Source organism: Polistes canadensis, unplaced genomic scaffold (assembly GCF_001313835.1).
Source record: "Polistes canadensis isolate GaletaPanama2010 unplaced genomic scaffold, ASM131383v1 scaffold_126, whole genome shotgun sequence".
NCBI classification, from domain to species: Eukaryota; Metazoa; Arthropoda; class Insecta; order Hymenoptera; family Vespidae; genus Polistes; species Polistes canadensis.
This window is the reverse complement of record NW_014569673.1, coordinates 244,524-264,246: the sequence shown is the minus strand read 5'-3', so window position 1 is coordinate 264,246 and position 19,723 is coordinate 244,524. Positions and strand designations below refer to the sequence as shown.

At 28.2% G+C, this 19,723-nt stretch overlaps 3 protein-coding genes across 7 annotated transcripts in view; 1 reads left to right on the top strand and 2 right to left on the bottom strand.

Annotated features, from left to right (window-relative positions):
- LOC106788115 (metalloendopeptidase OMA1, mitochondrial-like) overlaps nt 1–19,723 on the bottom strand; it is a 212,597-nt gene that overhangs the window by 14,633 nt on the left and 178,241 nt on the right. The gene's annotated exons all lie outside the window — the stretch shown is intronic.
- LOC106788117 (prolyl 3-hydroxylase 1-like) lies at nt 88–2,651 on the top strand. Of its 2 annotated transcripts, none has more exons than XM_014751098.1 (7): nt 88–456; nt 523–625; nt 953–1,217; nt 1,369–1,693; nt 1,766–1,891; nt 1,969–2,105; nt 2,373–2,651. In XM_014751098.1, exons 1-7 carry the CDS (start codon nt 378–380, stop codon nt 2,490–2,492), a joined length of 1,155 nt encoding a protein of 384 aa, XP_014606584.1. In that variant the 5' UTR covers nt 88–377; the 3' UTR covers nt 2,493–2,651. The 2 variants fall into 2 exon arrangements, with proteins under 2 accessions (XP_014606584.1, XP_014606585.1); XM_014751099.1 differs by having other exon boundaries at nt 1,969–2,100; nt 2,373–2,495.
- On the bottom strand, nt 3,963–19,648 carry LOC106788108 (F-BAR domain only protein 2). Of its 4 annotated transcripts, none has more exons than XM_014751067.1 (13): nt 19,332–19,648; nt 16,500–16,811; nt 15,794–16,051; nt 15,498–15,693; nt 15,090–15,416; nt 13,927–14,040; nt 8,295–8,394; nt 7,755–8,016; nt 7,325–7,592; nt 6,748–7,228; nt 6,409–6,625; nt 5,976–6,324; nt 3,963–5,713 (listed from the first exon to the last, which is right to left on the bottom strand). In XM_014751067.1, exons 1-13 carry the CDS (start codon nt 19,359–19,361, stop codon nt 5,643–5,645), a joined length of 2,985 nt encoding a protein of 994 aa, XP_014606553.1. In that variant the 5' UTR covers nt 19,362–19,648; the 3' UTR covers nt 3,963–5,642. The 4 variants fall into 4 exon arrangements, with proteins under 4 accessions (XP_014606553.1, XP_014606554.1, XP_014606555.1 ...); XM_014751068.1 differs by having other exon boundaries at nt 8,304–8,394; XM_014751069.1 differs by lacking the exon at nt 13,927–14,040 and having other exon boundaries at nt 19,332–19,647.

The window sequence follows — 19,723 nt, the reverse complement described above, 5'->3', positions numbered from 1 at the left end:
AGAACTTTATTTATAGAACTCTAACAACCATTAAGGGATTATCTACAGTTTTCCGTAATATAAACACGTCCGTTCTTTCCGAGCTCCTGTCAAGATCTCCCCGATCAACAACCCGTCGCCTGGAAACGGCCTTCACGTCCTTTTTCCAGGGACGGCTCAAAACAGGGTCATAACAATATATATATTATGTGATAATACTTTTCTATGGTGAGCATTACATATATACATATATATATATATATACACACACATATAGCAGTGTAATACAGATTGCCTTTCCTGAATCTGTATTACTTCTTTCGACATCGTTACCATAATAATCATCGTCATTAATAGATAATTCAATTGAAATTATTAATACATTAATTATTAATTTTATGTTTGACGATATGAAAGTCCATGCAGTTTTGTTAATATTTTTTTATTTGACGTGGACACTCGCTGATGTAGATATTGGTAAGAATTTTTGAAAAGTAAGAAGGTTATGTTTTAATATAAAACGAAGGTTCCTTCAAAACATAGATACAAATTTAACATTATCGGAGTTATACGAGAGTGCTGTGGAAGCTTATTTAAGTGAATATTGGGATGAGTGTATTGAAAAATTTACCAAGGCTTTACAAGGGTACGTTTGATAAGATACTATTGATAAGGTGTGTCATACTCATTCAAGAGATTATTAGTCATAACAAGGTAGATATTTTTAATAATATTATTTGATCATTATTAAGAGAAGTTAGATTGTTGGATCTTATAATGGTAAAAATATTTGTATTATCTATTAATTTTTGTAACATTTAATTTTATTACATTATTAATAATAGTTATCATATCTAACTATTGCGAATGAATAATTTTGTTTATATATCAGGGTCAATGAACTCTGATAATTCTTTCATTAAATTATATATATTATTGTATATGATTGCTTATCAGAATTGTTTATGTACAGGTATAAAATCTACAAAAAAACAATAATAAGATGTCGACAAAATTGTGCAATAGAAGCGGAAGGATGGGAACCATTTTATCCAGAAAATATAGAAGATTTACATTTTTATGAAAGAAAAATACGTCAGACTCTTTGTTTAATGAAGTGTAATCAAGATTATAAGGATATTGCTAATAAAGAAAAGCTTAAACGATTACCAATGAATATAGAAAGGAAGTTCCTTGATCACCATGTTTATGAATATTTGCATATATGTTATTATCAGGTAATAAAGTAATTATAATCATTGCTATAATATATTTATAATAGAAAATAAAATAATGTTTATAATAGAAAATAGTGTTATCTTTCTAGATGTATTGAAATTAAAAATACAAATTTTTTATGTACTTCTAATAATTTTTAATTGCGCATAGAAAAATCATTTCCAAGATGCAGCTAATGCAGTCTTCACTTTTTTGGTTATGCACCCGCACCATAATGCGAGCGTTATCACTTTGAGACACTATCTCACTTTACCAGGTGTACATGCTGATAATGTTTCTAATTTGGAGATGTCACATTTCTTAAATCCTTATACTACTGGTATGTCAGAATACGAAAAGGAAAATTATAAGGAGGCAGTTAAATTGTTTGAACAATCTTTGAGAGATTATTTGAACTCAGAAAATGAATGTAGAATCTATTGCGAAGGACCTTTCGATCAAGGATGGCATCCTGAATTTACATCTTTAGTAGCAAGTAAATAAATAGAAACATAACATTAAATTATTAGCAGAACATTAGTAATAGAAAATGATGTTTTCTTTTTAGATCATTTTACTTATTCTTTAAAATGTAAACGTAGCTGTTCGCGTTTACTTAATTATGTGAATGGAGAACATCGAGATGACTTATTAAGAAGTCATTACAATTATTTACAATTTGCTTATTATAAATGTAAATATTAAAACACAAATTATAAAGTAAATTGATATATGAAAGATAAAGATTTTTAACGTATATTGTTTATTTAGTAGGAAATGTTGCTGCAGCATCAAAAGCAGTTGAAAGTTATTTATTATTTGATCCAGTTGATGAAACAATGTTGAATAATAAAAAATATTATCTTGGATTACCAAAAGCAAGAAAGGAATATTTTATCCCACGTGAAGTAATCTTATGATTATTTATTATCTAAAAAGAATAAGAGATATACAGGATGTCTTGTAACTTATTTAATTACAATAAGTTATCTAATAACTTATTTGGTGGTATAAGCGAGCAGGGGGTGATTTTATATGAAAAAATAAGTCAAAAATGTAGAATAAAATTTTGCTCGCTTGTATCATCAGTTACAGGATACTCTATATATATGTAGGTAAAAATTTATATATGTATCACAATTCATATATTATTAATGTTCTGTTATTTACTTTAGGAAGCACTTGCATATATGAAAAGACAAGAATATGAACGAAGAATTTTGCGTTATATTTCCGAGGAATTTATGCTACTACATGAAGAACTGAAACAAGCATCTAATAAAACGAATAAATAAGAAAATAAAGTTCATTAAATCTTCATCAAAAATAACGCTTTAAAATACTAACTGTTATTTGTCTGTGGTCTGTATTATACAAGCATGTTTATATATACATTTTGTGTTATATATTTTATATAAATATGTATAATAAAAAAATTTATACTCTGTTTATGTGCTTACATATATGTAATTTCATGTTCATGCATGTATGTACAAAATGTTGCCTATTAACAGGGGCCAAACTCTAAAAATTATTGCAGATATTATATTTATAAAATGTTGTTTTTAATATTAGAAAATGAAAGTAAAAGTAATAAGATAAATCTGAATTAGGTCGTATGAATAATTGATTTATCTGAACATGTTGTACAAATGTTTATTACGAAATTATAGTGACATCTGCATATCACAGGGAGTTCAGTCGATTCATTGGAAACCACTCCACTACTTATGACAAAATTGTGGTATACATTAGGATTATTATAGTAAATATAATATGACGTTAAATCATTTAAATATACATTCTATAAGATTATGCATTTCTACATAATATAATAATATTAAAAAATATTAATTATATAATCGTTTTAGAATTCACTTATAAATAATAGGAATAAGTATTAATAATACTAATATTTTAATTAAAGATTTAATTCATGAAATGTAAGAGCTTTAATTTATAAAGAATCACAGTTAATGGAGTGGTCACTAATGTTATCGTTATTTAATATTACTTCTCTCAATAAAATAGGATAATGAGTATCGCATATTAACGAAAATTCTTTTGTGAATAAAAATGAAATACATATACATAGACATACAGGATATCCTGAGATAATGTCACTTTAAATAAATATCTTATTTTGCATCGAATAGGAACGATGAAAATTTTTAGTATTCTGTACAGAAATATTAAAACACTTTTAATAAATAAAGCGTAAAACTAAAAAAAAAATAACTTGATTATTTTTTGTATCCGTAAATGGTAAATAATTTTTTAAAAATTATATAGTACTGAGATACTTATGTTTAGAAATAAAGTTGACAGCATTATGCAGGCAGTGAAATATATAATGCAGTAATCTTTTTAAAAAAATGCAGTTTCAAAGTTTAAAAAAGAATAAAAATAAATGTTTAGATATTTTTCTATCTACTAGATACTATAGTTTAGGCGTTATTCTGCCTAACACTTACCTCATGATACCCTGTATATGCATATAAATCGTTTAGAAAAAAATATAATCTAAACATAGGTCTACTAATTTTATAAATTTATTACAGCATATCAAATTTTTATTACTATCATAATAAATTCACAATGAAATCTTGATTTAGTACAATTATAATACTTTTTACTATAAGACCTATGTTCATAGGACATTTTTTTCCTTAAAATGACTTCCTCAACAAACTGTGTTCTTTTCTTTTTTTTTTTTTACATTCATTATGAATATATATTATAGGAACATTAATAATGAAAGCTTCTTTTTGTTGTTAGATTTTGTTTTATAACAACAGATACAGAAGTATCCGTTTACGTATCAAATAATAAATGGCCAAATAATAATATTATACATAAATACCCACAATTAAATCTAATTTGTGGTTATACAAGTTAGTTTTTTATTATTATTTTTTTTTTTTATATAGTAACGTAATTAAGCACAACTAATTTGTCAAATTCATATAATTTGCACATTAATATACGTTACCATTTCGTATTATCATCCATATATAGTATGACGCAGTAAAGAATACAGATATTGGTCTGAATCAGATTTGATAAGAAAAAGAAATTGTAATCGGCTTAAAATTATTTTGTAAAGAAATATATATATATACAAATAATTGTAAGTATCTATAGTTGCTGAAGAAAATGATAATTCATTGATATGCGATTTAATATATTGAATATATCTCGAGAAATATGACGTCTTGAAAAATCTCTTTTATTTAAAGAAACTTAACTTAAAATTTAACTGAACTGTAATGCAATACATTCATTGAAGGCAAGTAGGCAAGTGATTTCGGCATAAATGCAAAAGTAATACTTGAGATAATTATTCGGGAAACGAATGTTGGTTTATTACGACGGTAATTAATAATGATATATAAAAAATCTATTTCAATATATATATATATATATAGTTATGTATCTCGTGAAATGATAATAAAGAATATTGAAGACCATTGTAAACCTAAATATTATTAAGAATTTCTTAACTGAAATTGTTAAAAGAAGTGAGAAACCTTTGGTTCTTGCATAACATTAGATTTTCATCGTTAAACATTTTTACAAATCATTCTTTACTTATCAAACTGCATATGGTAAAGATGTATCATTAAAGCTACTCCATTTAATCATTAAATTAGTAATCTATATCATTTTTAGAGTGAATATACTTTTATCTAAACTTTATCCAGATTCATCTTAGAATAACGCACGACAATCTTAACAAGTTTTACAACAAAAATGACATATGTCATCGTTTGTAGTCCATAAAATGAATATTATCTTATAAACGATTTTTGCACAAAAGCTTTTTCTGTACACAATTATAATTTCTTTTTTCTATTGAAAATTATATTCGAGTATCTATATGTATGTGTATATACACTTTCCTGCTAAGTATACAAATATTTCGTTTTACTTTTAAAATTTCTAATGGATATCTCATTTAATAATGTGATATCTACGAACAAAATAACGAAAATTTTAAGAAGATAAAAATATTTTATACTGCTGTTTTGTTTTTTAGTTGAGCCTTCATGTAAAAACATTCATATTAGATATTTTGATTATGAAAAGAGATTAAAACTGGCGAGTATTGCTGCGAAATTATGCTGAATACCAAAGTTTACATGTAACTAATATATTCTCTTTCATTAATTAAAAGATTGAACATAATTACTTTATGTTTTATGTCCTTTTACAAATAAAAAAGCTAAAAGGAACAATTAAAGAAATGAATAATAAAGAAAGTAATTGCCAAAATGTACGCGTATGTAGAATTATTTCATATATTCTTTGGTATCCAACAATTTTTTTCGCGTAAATTTAAAGTTTTAACTTTGAATATGCCCTGATGTAGGCAGTGAGTGAATAAGCAAATACCAATATTAAATCGGTAGCTTTCCCCACTGAGCTATCCATTCTGGAAATTGTCAGACAGCATTGGATGGTGGTGCAGCATATCTTGTACGCGCATCTGAATCTCCATCACATATATATTTTCCTACAATTATAGCAATTTTCTATATATAAAAGTTAATAAATAGTTAGTTAATATATATATATATAACTATAAATTTATATTATATATAACTATAAATAGTTAGTTAATATATATATATATAACTATAAATTTATATTATATATAACTATAAATAGTTAGTTAATATATATATATATATATACATATATTTGTAATGTTATAAATTACAACAACTTATAACGTTAATGAATATTATTTAAAAAAGCCACATAATTGCACTTACCAGATACAAATCTGCGTTTAACTAAACTTAGTCTATAACCAGGACCTAAAAGTTCAAATTCAACACCAGACAGTGTGGTCCCCTCGCAATTAAATTGAGTAAATATAGTTCCCTGAGTACCTGGTCCACGTTCGAGTTCAACCCTTGCTTTCAAAGAACCCACACCATTACCTTCGCTATGTTGGGATAATTCAGTAAATTTCCATAATACGCGATTTGTATCTGCGAGCCATTGTGCTGTAGGTTTACTGTTAAGAGCCTTAAAGCCACCATCAATAGGTGCTGCTACGTGAAGATTTAACAGTGGACTTGGTGAGGCCATTGCACGGCTATTATATTTATAATCGATCTAAAAAGTAAAATATAAATCAGTATTTAGTAAATTTGTCAATATTTCTAAATCTCATACTTAACATATTGAACAAATAAATACCTTTAGATCGGTATGAGTCGATTCACATTTCCAATATGCAACTAATTGAAAGGGACAGGAACCCGCGCCTTCTTTGCATTTAATTTGATATTTCAGGATATCTACATTAAAATAGGAGGCCGACGGATTTTGTTCTGCCTGTCGTCGCAACAACGTAGTTAAGGCACTCATATTAAACTCGAAAATTGTACTATCAACGGTAGTTTGAGTTGCATCCCTAAAAAGAAAAAAAAGATAAGAGAAGATTACTTATAAACAAAATTATTATCAAAACATATGAATGCGCGTAAAACTAATAATAAGAAATATTCTTATCGTTAGAAACCATGACTTACTTACATGCTGACGAGTTGACTATTAGGAAGTAATCTTTCAAGTCTGTTGCTATTTCTCACGCGGAAAGTAAGCTTAGCTGGACTTGGATTATTTGCTAATACCGCAACAATACCAGCAGGAAAAGACAACATCATGTCTCCGCTGAGTTTGACCTGGCATCGAGTTTCGTCAGTGCCTTTAAAATAGGAATGAACTATTTCATGAAACGCCACAGCTAGTGGAATGGTATCGGCAAGGCCGATAGTAAGTGGTGAAGGTCCTCGAGAAGATCCTACTCCAACTCCTGCTGTACGAAATTCTAAACTGGCAACACTATCCGCTCTAGATATAGGAGCAGGTGAATTTCTTCCTCTTGGAGATGGTCCTTCACCTTTTCGAGATGGCGGTCTAGGAATAATAATAGATCCTGTAGGCGTCGAAGATGCGGATTGTTTAGGTGGCAAAGTTGGTGTAATATCACCAACTTCTGAAAATAAATCGCCATCTGTAGAAACACAGAAAACACAATAAGATTATAATTCGTTAGAAAATGTCATTACTCGTGATAAAATATATTATTTTGATTGCATAAGAAATAAACCTTGGAAACGTGTATGTTGATGTAATGGTGGCGCAGATTGAGGAGGTTGCGGTTGTTGTGGTATTGGAGATGAAGAAAGAGGCGGTGGACTTTGTAAGGGTGCATAAGGATGACTTCCGGTTGGAGTAGAGGCACTGGATGGCGTACTGCTGGGATTAAATAAATTTAGGCCCAGTAAATCCGAGCTTGGCTTGCCTCCTAGCTGTTGAGATACTGATTGAGACCTCTTCATGTGATGATCTGAATCAGTGTTGGAACCTCTACGTCCCTAATATATAATAAAGAGTCATTACAAATCAACGATGTAATCATATATAAAGACATCATCAATTTAGATGTTCTATTAGAGAAATGTACAATTTTTTATTTTATTTATATAATATAACTTAACGTTTAGATCCTCTACTTTTATCATAAATATAGAACTCACTGTTGGGGCAGGTGACAAAGATAAATTTTCAACAGTTGCTCTTAATTCATCGACACTTGCACTCATTGGTGCTGCTCCATTACTAAGAGGTTTGATCTCCACTCGAATTTTTCTTTCTCTTTCATCCTCTGAATCCGTATCCGAACTAGAATAAAATCCTTTCTCGTTTTCCCAAGGATCAGGCTTTGGTCTGATACAAAATCCATCTTCGTCTACTTCAGGCGTTGGTGTTTCAGATTTCCTACTATCTTCTTTATCTTCCCTATATCATTAATGCAAATTTTATTAATCGTCTATTCATTAACATTTTCCAGCAGGCCCAGTGCAATTTCGAAAAATTCAACTCTATTCTTGCCTTACGTATGCACATTATCTTTTAATTATTCGGAATATATAAATAGAAAAAAGAATAAAAATAGTGACGTCATAAGGTAAATTAAAATTTTGATTAGATTATGTTTAAATATAAATATAAATTTTAAAAATATGATTCATTCTTGTCTTATGTGCACCGGGTCTGCTGAACATTTTTATACTGACAGGTCAGACTTTTCTTCTTTGTTACTGCTTGTTTCTATAATATCCTTCTTCTTCTTCGCCTTCTTTTCCTTCCTCTTTTCCCTTCTGCTGCGAAGAAACCCTGTAGATTGCAGACAGATTGAACATAAGCAATGAAACAAGAATGATGTTATTAATTAGATTTAATTTAGTAGAAATAATTTACTTTCTAGAGATTAAAAAAAAGGGATATATATATGTATTTATACATATATATATTGTATATACATAAAACAAAAAAATATATAACTACTTGCAAATAGTGTCATCGGTTCGCATTTATATTTCATTTTGTATGTACCTTTCTTTAGAGCTGCATATATAATTAAAAGCGTTTTACATTGACGCTTTAAAAATGGTGCATTGTAACTAACTAATAATTTTGCTTGGAAAATAGCAAAAAATTATACTTCGCAGCTTTTGCATTACAAGCTGGTAATTCGATGAAATAAAAAGCTATTATATATTTTTATTCATAATTTTTCCAAATCATTGATCCATTATTATTAATTCTAAACAAATCGATTTTTTAGATAACTTATGCATGACTTGTTTTTCTTTTTTCTTTTCTTTTTTGTTATTTTTTAAATATAAAAAAAAAAAATACAGAAATTATAAATTGTTGAGTACCGATACATTTTCAAATAAAATGTACTTTTGAGAAATTTCTCGTTATTTTTGTAGATATATTATGTAAGAATTATTTCTATAACAGACTCTATGCTAATCAAATTGCATAGTAATATAGCTAGCAATAGTAATCCACACGAAAGGGGCTAAATGAATTTTGTACAAAATTTTATCACACTAATGTAATATAAATATAGTAACATTTGACGATATTTCATATAATCTCGAATTCATACTTCAAATTCACTTATCCTCATTCGTTGAACAATTTTCTAAACAGCTTTTAAGAATAGAAATATTGAAAAAATAAAAATAAGTGAGATCTACATTTGCACTGTTAGGTGTATCCCTCGCTGTTATATATCTATATTATCTAATATGTTGCATTGTAAAAAGCTATGTGTGCAATATTATATATTATATATATATATATATATATATAGATAAATAATATATAATACATATATAAAATAAAAAAAAATATGTTCGTATAATATGTATGTGTGTGTGCTAATAACGGCCAGAGAACTTTTACCTTCCAAGTGTTCAAAGATATAGCGCAACGTGATTGAAAAGAAGCTAGAAGAAGAGAAAGTAGTTTTATCCTAATTAATACATCAAGCAATTGTTACACGAAATTTATTATTTTTTTTTTAACGCTGATATGAATTCCAAATGAAAGATTTAAAAAAGACAAAATATACAAAGAAAATTAAATAGTTTAGAACGTGGAAAAAGACAAATTTTCTTTTCTATGATTTTGTAATTACTTTAGGCTACTTTTTCAGATAACTCATTTCTAAAAAGTAAGACATTTTTTAATGAAACGCATATCAGCACTGTATGATTGCTATTATTATTAAAATCTTTTTTTTTTTTTTCTATTTTGTAATCGTATAAAGTCTTGTACATACACGATATGTGATTCTGTACAGCAAAGAAAGTGTAGTATAGAACAGTATTAGCTAGCGAAGTTATTGTAGCGAAAATCCACTATAAACCCAAACACCAAATTGACTAGAGAGATGTCTAATAAAAGGGATAGCCCGAGTAAATTGGTATACACTCATTCGAACAATATTTCTAGAGATAAAATTTCTGTTAGAAATACTTGAATTAAATTTTCTAATTATTTATTATATATACCTGATTTATATACTCTTTTTGTTTTTCTTTTGTAATATTAATATTGTCATCTTCTCAATTTTTTTTTTCCGAATTTGTATATACATACTTAACTCGGCTCTCCTGTATATCACACAATCCAGAGAAAGAATCAACATTTTAGTAAATTGTTTTTCTAACAATAAACAGCTTCTCTAGCTGATTCGTATGATAATCTATCAAATCCTTAGATGATGTTAGATGCAAAAATGATCGATTAAACATACGATCACAATTAGATAAAAAACAAAACGTCTTGTATTAACCCTCTATAAACTTTATTTTTTTCCCTACCTAGAACAACAAAATTATTATTAATTTCACAAAATTATAAGTAATATTATATTTATACTCTCTCTAATATATAATTTTATATACTTCTTTATGAGTATCCTTTAATACTAATTATACTAGTACAAATAATATTATAACTTTTACATTACATAATTCTTATCATAGACATGAACAAAAAAAAAATATATAATTATAAATGTGTGCAATTTAAAAATTATAAAGGGTTAAAACGACGTCTTATAAAATTGAAATAGGAGAAAAGTAAATAGAAGAAGAAGAAGAAGAAGAAGAATAGGAATAAGAACAAGTCGAAGAATAAGAAGAAGAAGAAGAAGAAGAAGAAGAAGAAGAAGAAGAAGAAGAAGAAGAAGAAGAAGAAGAAGAAGAATAAGAACAAGTCAAAGAAGAAATTGAAGTAATCGTGAAACATTTTTCTGGCGAAGCTCGATGACACGATTTATGTAACTTACAAGGAGAGCTTGAGTAAGATGTAAGTAATATACAATTTTCGTTTGAATTAATTTTCTTTTTTAATAAGTTTACCAATTTATATGAACTCTCTTTGTTAGTTTAGATATATTTTTAAGAACAGTATAGTCTTCTCTAATGGATACCAATCAACGATATGTTATATGAGGACGTATCTACTCAAAATAATGATATAATAATTAATAATTAATAATAATAAATAATAATAATAATAATAATAATAATAATAATAATAATATAAATAATAATATTAATAATAATAATAAATAATAATAATAATAATATAATCACATTACGCTATTGAAATAAGTACGTGCACTTGGAAAATAAATTTAACACAAGAAGAGTGAGCCATGTACTAGTAAAGTTTTTTTCATTTTTTAAACTTTTCTTTTTGTTTTGGATTCATGGATTCGTAAATAATGGCTCACCTTAGGCCCCGTCGGAGACAACCCCACACTCGAGCTTCAACATTATTCAAGTCCAACTCCCTTTTTGTATAGAGACTTCCATTTTGCTTCTTAGTTCTTTATCATAATTATAATAATTTTTTCGACTTATTTCTTACTTTGTTGTGCCATACACACACAAACAATATGTATATATAATTTGTCATATATATATCAAATTTAATTACAAAACTTCCAGACAAATTTCTTTGTTTTCTCTTTTTTCGTATAAACTAATTATTTTTTATATATACAATATTCATATAAAAATATAAATGTTCAAAAATATATAAATAAACACGTATAAAATGAATGTGAAGAATGAGTGAGAGTTTCTTTGCTTTTATGTAGTTATTGTTGTTGTTTTTAATATATTAATAATATTTTTTGTATGTAAGTACTTTTCTATCGCAAATGTGAATTTTTTTTTAAATGAAAATATTCATTTCAGATGATATTATGGCACAAAGCAAGAGTAAAGACGAAGATGAATTTTGCATCTAGTCAAATGATACGTACAAAGCGTAATTAGTAGATAATAAGATAACAATAATATTATTACTATTCTATTATAGCAATGATATGAATAATATATGTAATTAGAGAAAAAAGCCCGTCATATACTTGCAGAGATAATTGTTAGAAAAACAATTTATATACACATATATACATATACATATATAGTATGTCCGATTTAAATAAATATATACGCGTTATTAACAAACACAAAAATATTTGATTTTATACAAAAGTTGTTTGAATGAAAGAAGTATATTTTAGCGTACAATAGAAATAATAATTACTTTGGATTATTTTCAACTCATCTTTTATATAAATTTTTTTCTTCTTCTATTTTTTATAATTAAATAAGTAATTTTTCGTATATATTTAATACTCGGATATACTGTATATACATATATATATACATATATAAATATTATATACGTACATAAAAATATACACATATGTATAATGTATATTACCCCTGAACAAATACAGTATCTATCTTTCTTCATTGATTAAAGATCAATCATTCTACTTAGCTCTATGATCTATAAAAGCTCAGAATTACTATAGAAATAATTTAAAGCAGTAATATAGTATATATATTTTGTTGATTAGTATTTATATACTATAAGATAGAAATAGAGAGACGATTAATTATAGAATGCAATATATATAAGAAAGAAAAAACATAAATATCTATACATTTTGTAAAAAAAGGATGTAATTATACAATTTGTAAACAATTACCACATAAATTGAGATTAATTAAAATTTCATTGAATATTAAAATTGTTTGGTTTCCGATTAGATACCATTTAGAATAAAATCACAGATATATTTCGTATTAGTGTCTGACTTTGAAAGAAGTGAAGAATACATACTGAATAATACAAGAAATAAATATATTTGATTTTTAGATAGTTATAAATTCTCACTATGAATTCTTAGCTTCTTTCATCTTTTTCTTTTAAAGGCTTTTAAAAGCGAAAGAAATTGCGTTTGTTATGCACAATCTGCATGAGTGCATGCGTTAATAAAATAGTTACATGAAGTTATTATATATGTACACACACGCACACACATAGAACACACACAGATACCAATGTGTACGTATATGATATTAAATCTATAACATAAAAATGAAATAAATAAATAAAAATAAAAAATTAAAAAATCATTATACTTTGAATAAAATTATTCGAAAACGAAATATTCCCGAAATTCTTTTCAGATTTATTTAATATGAGTGATTTATGTGTTTCCATACGTACAACATACATACACTCTTGTTTTTGAAAACAATGCAGAGAAATAAAATAGTAACGTGCATCATTGCTAAATCCATTGAACACGTTATTTTATATTATTACATCCTCCTTAAACATAAAAACCAAACTATAAATGAAAAGAATTTTGAATAGCTTTCTTATAATCAATCACCATATATACATATATATATAGGGAGCGAAAGAATGAGAAGAGTAAGAGTGTCAAGGAAGAGTGAGTCTGTGTAAAGTTCAGTAATTATCAAATTATACAGAACTTTTCATTTACTGAAACTTAACAAAAGAAATTATTCATTCAATCCTGTTACATCGGTATTCAACATTATATTACTGATTAATCTTCTAATAAGTTAGTGTATTTAATTTTGATATTATCATTTTGTAAGTTAGGATGTAGAATTGCTGTATAAGATTACCAGTATTAGCTTTGTTTACGATTAAAAGCAGCAAACGTTGGATTAAGACATTTTTTTGTTATAAAGTATAAGCGAACGATTCATGTTATAACAGACTTATTTATCTTTGTTCACGTATATACATTTCGTACGATACTTTCACAGATGAGAAAAGATGAGAGAAGTATAAGGATATACCTATTAACAGTACATTTTAAAAATAAACATACTGTTGTTTTATAATATATTTTTGATATTAGAAAATTACGTACGAAAGTTATGGAGAAAAAAAAAAAATTTGTCCCCATGAATATACATACAAATGGCAATCTGATACAGTTATTCTGCAATAATCGTGGATAACAGTAGGAACACAGGTAAACGCAATATAGGCAGTTACATTTAGATCCTCTGAGAGGGTTCCTGCAGATGGTAGGAGGTGGAACAGCAGGAGGTAGATTGTTTCCCTGAGGAGTTGCAGGTGCAGAACCAGATCCTGCTTGCCTCTGCTTGTCTGAAACAGCACTCATCATTTGCTTCTATGAACATTTCCCACCTCCATTAACCTTTTCCTCGCTTATTCTTGTTATTATTTATCTCAACATCATGTTTTGAACAGGAATGATCCTTGTAGGTTCAATAACGTAAATGCACTCCAGAGGAATAGTTTTTAAAACTTATTTATACACATTATACATATGTACAAATACATATACTTGTATTTATGCACGTATGCACATATATGTATTTATATATATGTGTAACAATAATGCAGCAGCGAGATTAATTACATAAATTTGGCACGTTTCGAGTCAAGCTGTGTATTTTTCTATTGGCTATTTAGTCAATGGAGTTATTACAAAAATGAGTGTCACTTAAAACAGAATTTGCAAGAAAATTTGCGGATTAGAAGTTTGACTTCTTTCACGTTCACACTTTATCTATTACCAAAAAAAAAATATCACATGATACCCTCTCCTTCTCCCTTATAAAAACGCATTATATTCTGCACACTATTCTTTGCTATACTGTTAGATTATAATGCATAAGCGATATAATGCAACAATCACGCAAGCACTGCAAATCCAGCAAATTGTACTGTAGATTTCTCTAAATGTATATTTCCAAATTTAAATGCCATAGCTGTAGCAGGCGAGTGAGGAATATACTAGTAATAAAGTGGTATCAATGATATAATATAAAATATTAAAATGCCAAATTCTAGACCTACCAAAATATAATGTTCACGATATACACATTTTATTGCCGCTGTCAAATATTTCAATTTCTATCTTTGAAGCAACTTTAATTATTTCTATAAAAAAAAAAAAAAATTTTGTTATAGTGTAAGTATGAAGACCAATTGTATTAATGTATTATAATATCAAATTGGAGGTTTAAGCATTGATTAGTTGCATTTACAATATTAGCAAAGCGCTAAAATATAAAAGTTATATTTATAAAAAATTTCGTGCTTTATTACATTTAGGTAGGTATTCGTTTTCGCGATTAATGTATTACGAGAATTTGAATAAAAATTTGCTTAACTTAAATGGAACCTACCCTGGGAGTTGGACATGAACAGGTTGAGTAAAGAGGTAGTACGGCGGGAAGCCTTGGTGGCTTGCGTATGTGACAGTTCTCTGTCCCTGTCCCTTTGTTTTTCTTTCTCTCTATCCTTTTCCTGCACCATTTCCCTATCCCCACTTATTCGAGAACCCTCCCCTTTAAATCCCATATCTGGTTTTGAATCGTGACTGTTACCAGCAACACCGGTTTCACCATTCGCTCCTTTTGATGTATCCTTGGATGATTCTACACTTCCTTCGGATTGGGAATGTCCTGTGACCTCCGCTATACTCATCATAACATCTTCAAATTCGATGACACCTATTTTGTAGAAAATCAAAATGTCAATAACTAAGCCCTAATCTCCTCAGTCCAATATTTTATTTTTTTCATTTCTTTTACCTGGTTTTTCTAAGCCTGTGCTTTTAATTTGAACAAATTGTTCCAATAATTTATCTACAGTCATTTCTAAACATTGTCGCTTGAATTCCACGTGTACCTGACCAATTTGTTCATGATTAAACTGTAAGACATCTGCATAAATATTCAAGAACTCCTTCATTTGTTTCAGATGTGCTTCCTCGACGTCTTGGAATCGCTTAGTAATGAAAGCATAAATTCATTAATGTATCATAACAAATCTTTGTCCATATTATTTCAGGAAGATTCAGCGTGTAACAGATAATTGTGATAAGTACCATGCAAGCCTGAGTCATTTTTGTTTCAAAATCATTTCTTATTAACGTATACTTTTCAACTAAAGTCTTGCAGTCATCTTGTGCCTTTTTAAATTTTGCTTCTGCTTTTTCCAATTCTCTCTGGCTAGCATTGTCTTTCTTAAGTTTTTCCAATTCATTGCCTTTTTGCATATACAAGTCTTTTGCTTTCTGTAAAGTTACAGTGATGGCTTGTATGTTTTGTACTGTTTCTAAAGTCGAGGATTCTTCTTCCTTCACCTGGATATTATTACAATAAACGGATATATTCATTCTCACAATGAATAAAAACATGTATGCATATTACACATAGATACAGAATGTGCCTTAGACAAATGAAATATAATACAAGAAAAGGAAGCATATGAAAACTTGATTCTGCCATGACTTGTATAAAATTCTCATACATTTAATTCAATCTTCTATAATTTTGTCGTTATATTGTAGAACACTCTTATCTTGAAACATTGTATACCTATGTGTATGCATACGGCATAGCAGAATGCTTGTGTACATAAAAGATAATAATTATAATCCTTTATTTACAATACACTATCATTCTTTGATTATATTTTAGTATATACGTTCAACACAGTCATTCTTATGCTCACGAATAAAACAATTTTTGGTTGTTCTTTTTATAAATGTGTTTTTGGTATATATGAATTGTTAACGATTATTTACGTACAGCTTTATGCTTCTTGTGGAGTTCATCGGCATATTTGGATACATCTTTTATAAGTTCAGCAACTCTTTGAGCCATCTGCAGATGCAGACCAGCGAGTTTTTCAGCTGCACCTCTTAGAGCAGCCCAAACTGGTGCAAAAGTACCTTGAGCACTACTGCTGTTACTTGCTTGTTTAGCTACTTTACTTAAGAGTTTATAATTGTTCTCTTCAATGGTCGATCGTTCTCTTAGAAACTCTGCTAATTCCTTACTGGCTATTGCACCATGCTTCATGTTATGGTACAACACGTCAAATCCATTATTTTTTTCGCCCTTAAAATTAAGAATTCTTCGTCATTACACCTATCATCATTCAAACGGATCTTTGATTTCAATTGAAAATTATCAATATTTACAAAAGTATCTAAATTATGACATGAACAAAATTAACAAACAATAAAATATACAATCAATAATGTTTCCATTTAACTTATGAGAATGTGAATATGCAATTAGATAATATTATTCATATATATATATATAATATAATACTCAATATATCTTTAAATACTGTCAATATTACCCAAGACTACATTTATAAACGTAAGCTACATACATATCGTATCAGTTGTGTAATATAATAAAAGAAAGAGATGAAGCGTAAGTGGGCTATTATTACAATTCCGAGGGGGCGACTTATGATCGTTTTAACACCGTCTATAAACTATATAACTTTTGTTTTTTTAATAGAAAAAGAAAAAAAATGACTCAATTATTACTACAATAATGATTTATCAGAAATATACTTTCGATGTAATCTTCAAATTAACATATAAATTTAAATCAATTTCAAACAGATATTATCTTCCCGCGTTTTGTCGACACTCGCATTCAGAGTGCATAAAAGGAAATATTACAAATGTATGTTTTGTTAAATTTAAGAAAACTTATCAAAATATTGGTGCAATATTATATATATATATATATTTAAAGTTTTTAATAAGATTATTGACAAATTTAAAAAAATATACGATATAATTATATTACACATTAGTCATTATTTTGTTCTTGTATTTGATATAATAGATAACAAAAATATCGAATATTATTGTTACCGATAATAATAAAAATATAATCTATATATATATATTATTATTATTAATATTATATATATAATTATATCGTTGGTTATCGATTGTATCGATAATTCATTGCATATACAATTATCATGCAGAATAATAATTATAAAATAAATAATATTAACCACATATTATATTGAAGATGACTGTTAAAAATTTGAATTCTTAACAGCAATTAATTTGGACTTCAAATGTGATTAATAATAAAGGAAAAAGGAAACAGCATACTATCGCTATCTTATCCGTATCATAAAGTGGACGCAATAGGAAAAATACATCTCTCGTTATTAAAATCAGAATGTGACAGTGTGCATTCTTCTTCTTAAAAAAAAAAAAAGACTAAAATCAAAAAATAATGGGAATTATATTCACAAAGGCCAACGTTGTTTTTGGAATACATTTATACTGTTTTCTGATAATAACAAAAAGAATCATCTATTCCATCAATAAAATTACAGCATTGTAAACACCCAAATTTGTAGTATATATATAATTTGATATTTCCATGCTTGTGTTCTCTAATGGAATTACATTCATCAAAATGTTTCTTTCTAGGTTTTACATAAATGAAGATTAAACAAGAAAAAAGCAAACGAGTAAGCATACAAATAAAAAACATTTAAAAGACTAAAGACAATAGAGGAATAGAAAAAAGAAATAGGAATAAAAACGACAGTATTACGTTGGAATTCATGTAATAGACTTAACGACTTTATGGTAGGGTTGGGATATGTCAAAGATCAAATTACCCATAGTAAATGTGATATATATAGTATATATCATTTACTTTCACATTTATAAACTTCACTCTTGTCATCTTCAAACTACGCATCGCAATCTTAACGTATTCGAATAATATGTAAGATTAAAAGAAATGACATTTCTTAGGCTTATATACGTTTATCTATGATGCGTTTTATATAAGATAATAAAGAACTAATCTCTAAGATAAATTGTTGAATGGGTAAAATGAAAGGCATGTACTATTCGGTGGCTGCATAAGCTCGAACAAGTCGCTTCTCGTTGGTTGGAAGATTGCATGATCAAGGACGGAACAAACGAGCGTGGCGCGTTAGATATATGATGCGTATGCGCATGTGCATGTGCGTGATACGACGACGCTGCTTACATATAATACGTTACGCATATGCGCATACATATGCATATGCATACATGTAAACGCGTGCATCGTCCTGTTACTCCCTACGTATGCAAGACGCAACTGAAAATAAGCGAGTAGAGAAAGCTTGAAAGTTCGCTTAACGGGACGAGGAAATGATTTCTCTCTATCTTTCTCTTTTTTTCTCTCTCCTTTAGTTCTTTCTAATCCCGATTAAATGCATAAGGGGAGAAACGTTTAAATAAAAAGAAAAAAAAAAAACTGTCAGTTTACGTTCTGAATCCATTGCCGTTGCCGTCTCTCATTGTACACTGCAGATGTGTCATCTTTTTTTTTATCTTATTTTTATCTTTAATTGCATTGAAATTTTTAAAAGCACAAACCAGATACAATGGATAATGCAAAAATACGAAATATTAATCGTACCTAACCTAAACGATTATCGACGCGCGCTAAAGGTTCTCTACTACAAGAAATGCAACGATGAAGAAACGACAATCTAACAAATAAATATCGCGTCCTCCTATTCTTCTTTATCTCTCACTTATGTTACGAATTTTAGCTTTCACAGTTCATATCTATTAAAACACTCACCCAAAAATAATTGGCGAAGGCCATAGTCATGTTGAATTTTGATCAGATCATCATATTCCAATAAACGTTTTAGATATCACGCGGCGACGACGACGACGGCGGCGGCGGCGACGTTGACGATGAAGATAATCACGACGACGACGAAGACAACGGCAACGACGACGATGTACACCTTCACGAAACACACGCGACCCGCGCTTAGGCGTTCACCGCACGATTACAGGGAGGCGTAACTCAATTTGCGTACGAGTTACGTTACGTTTTCGTCAGACTCGACATATATCCCCATGTATAAGCTTGGTTCATCGTTTACAGCGCCTCTACCGGACTTATCTACAAATTAAATTTTGGATAATCATAATAATAAGCTTCCATTCAAATTTATTCAACTA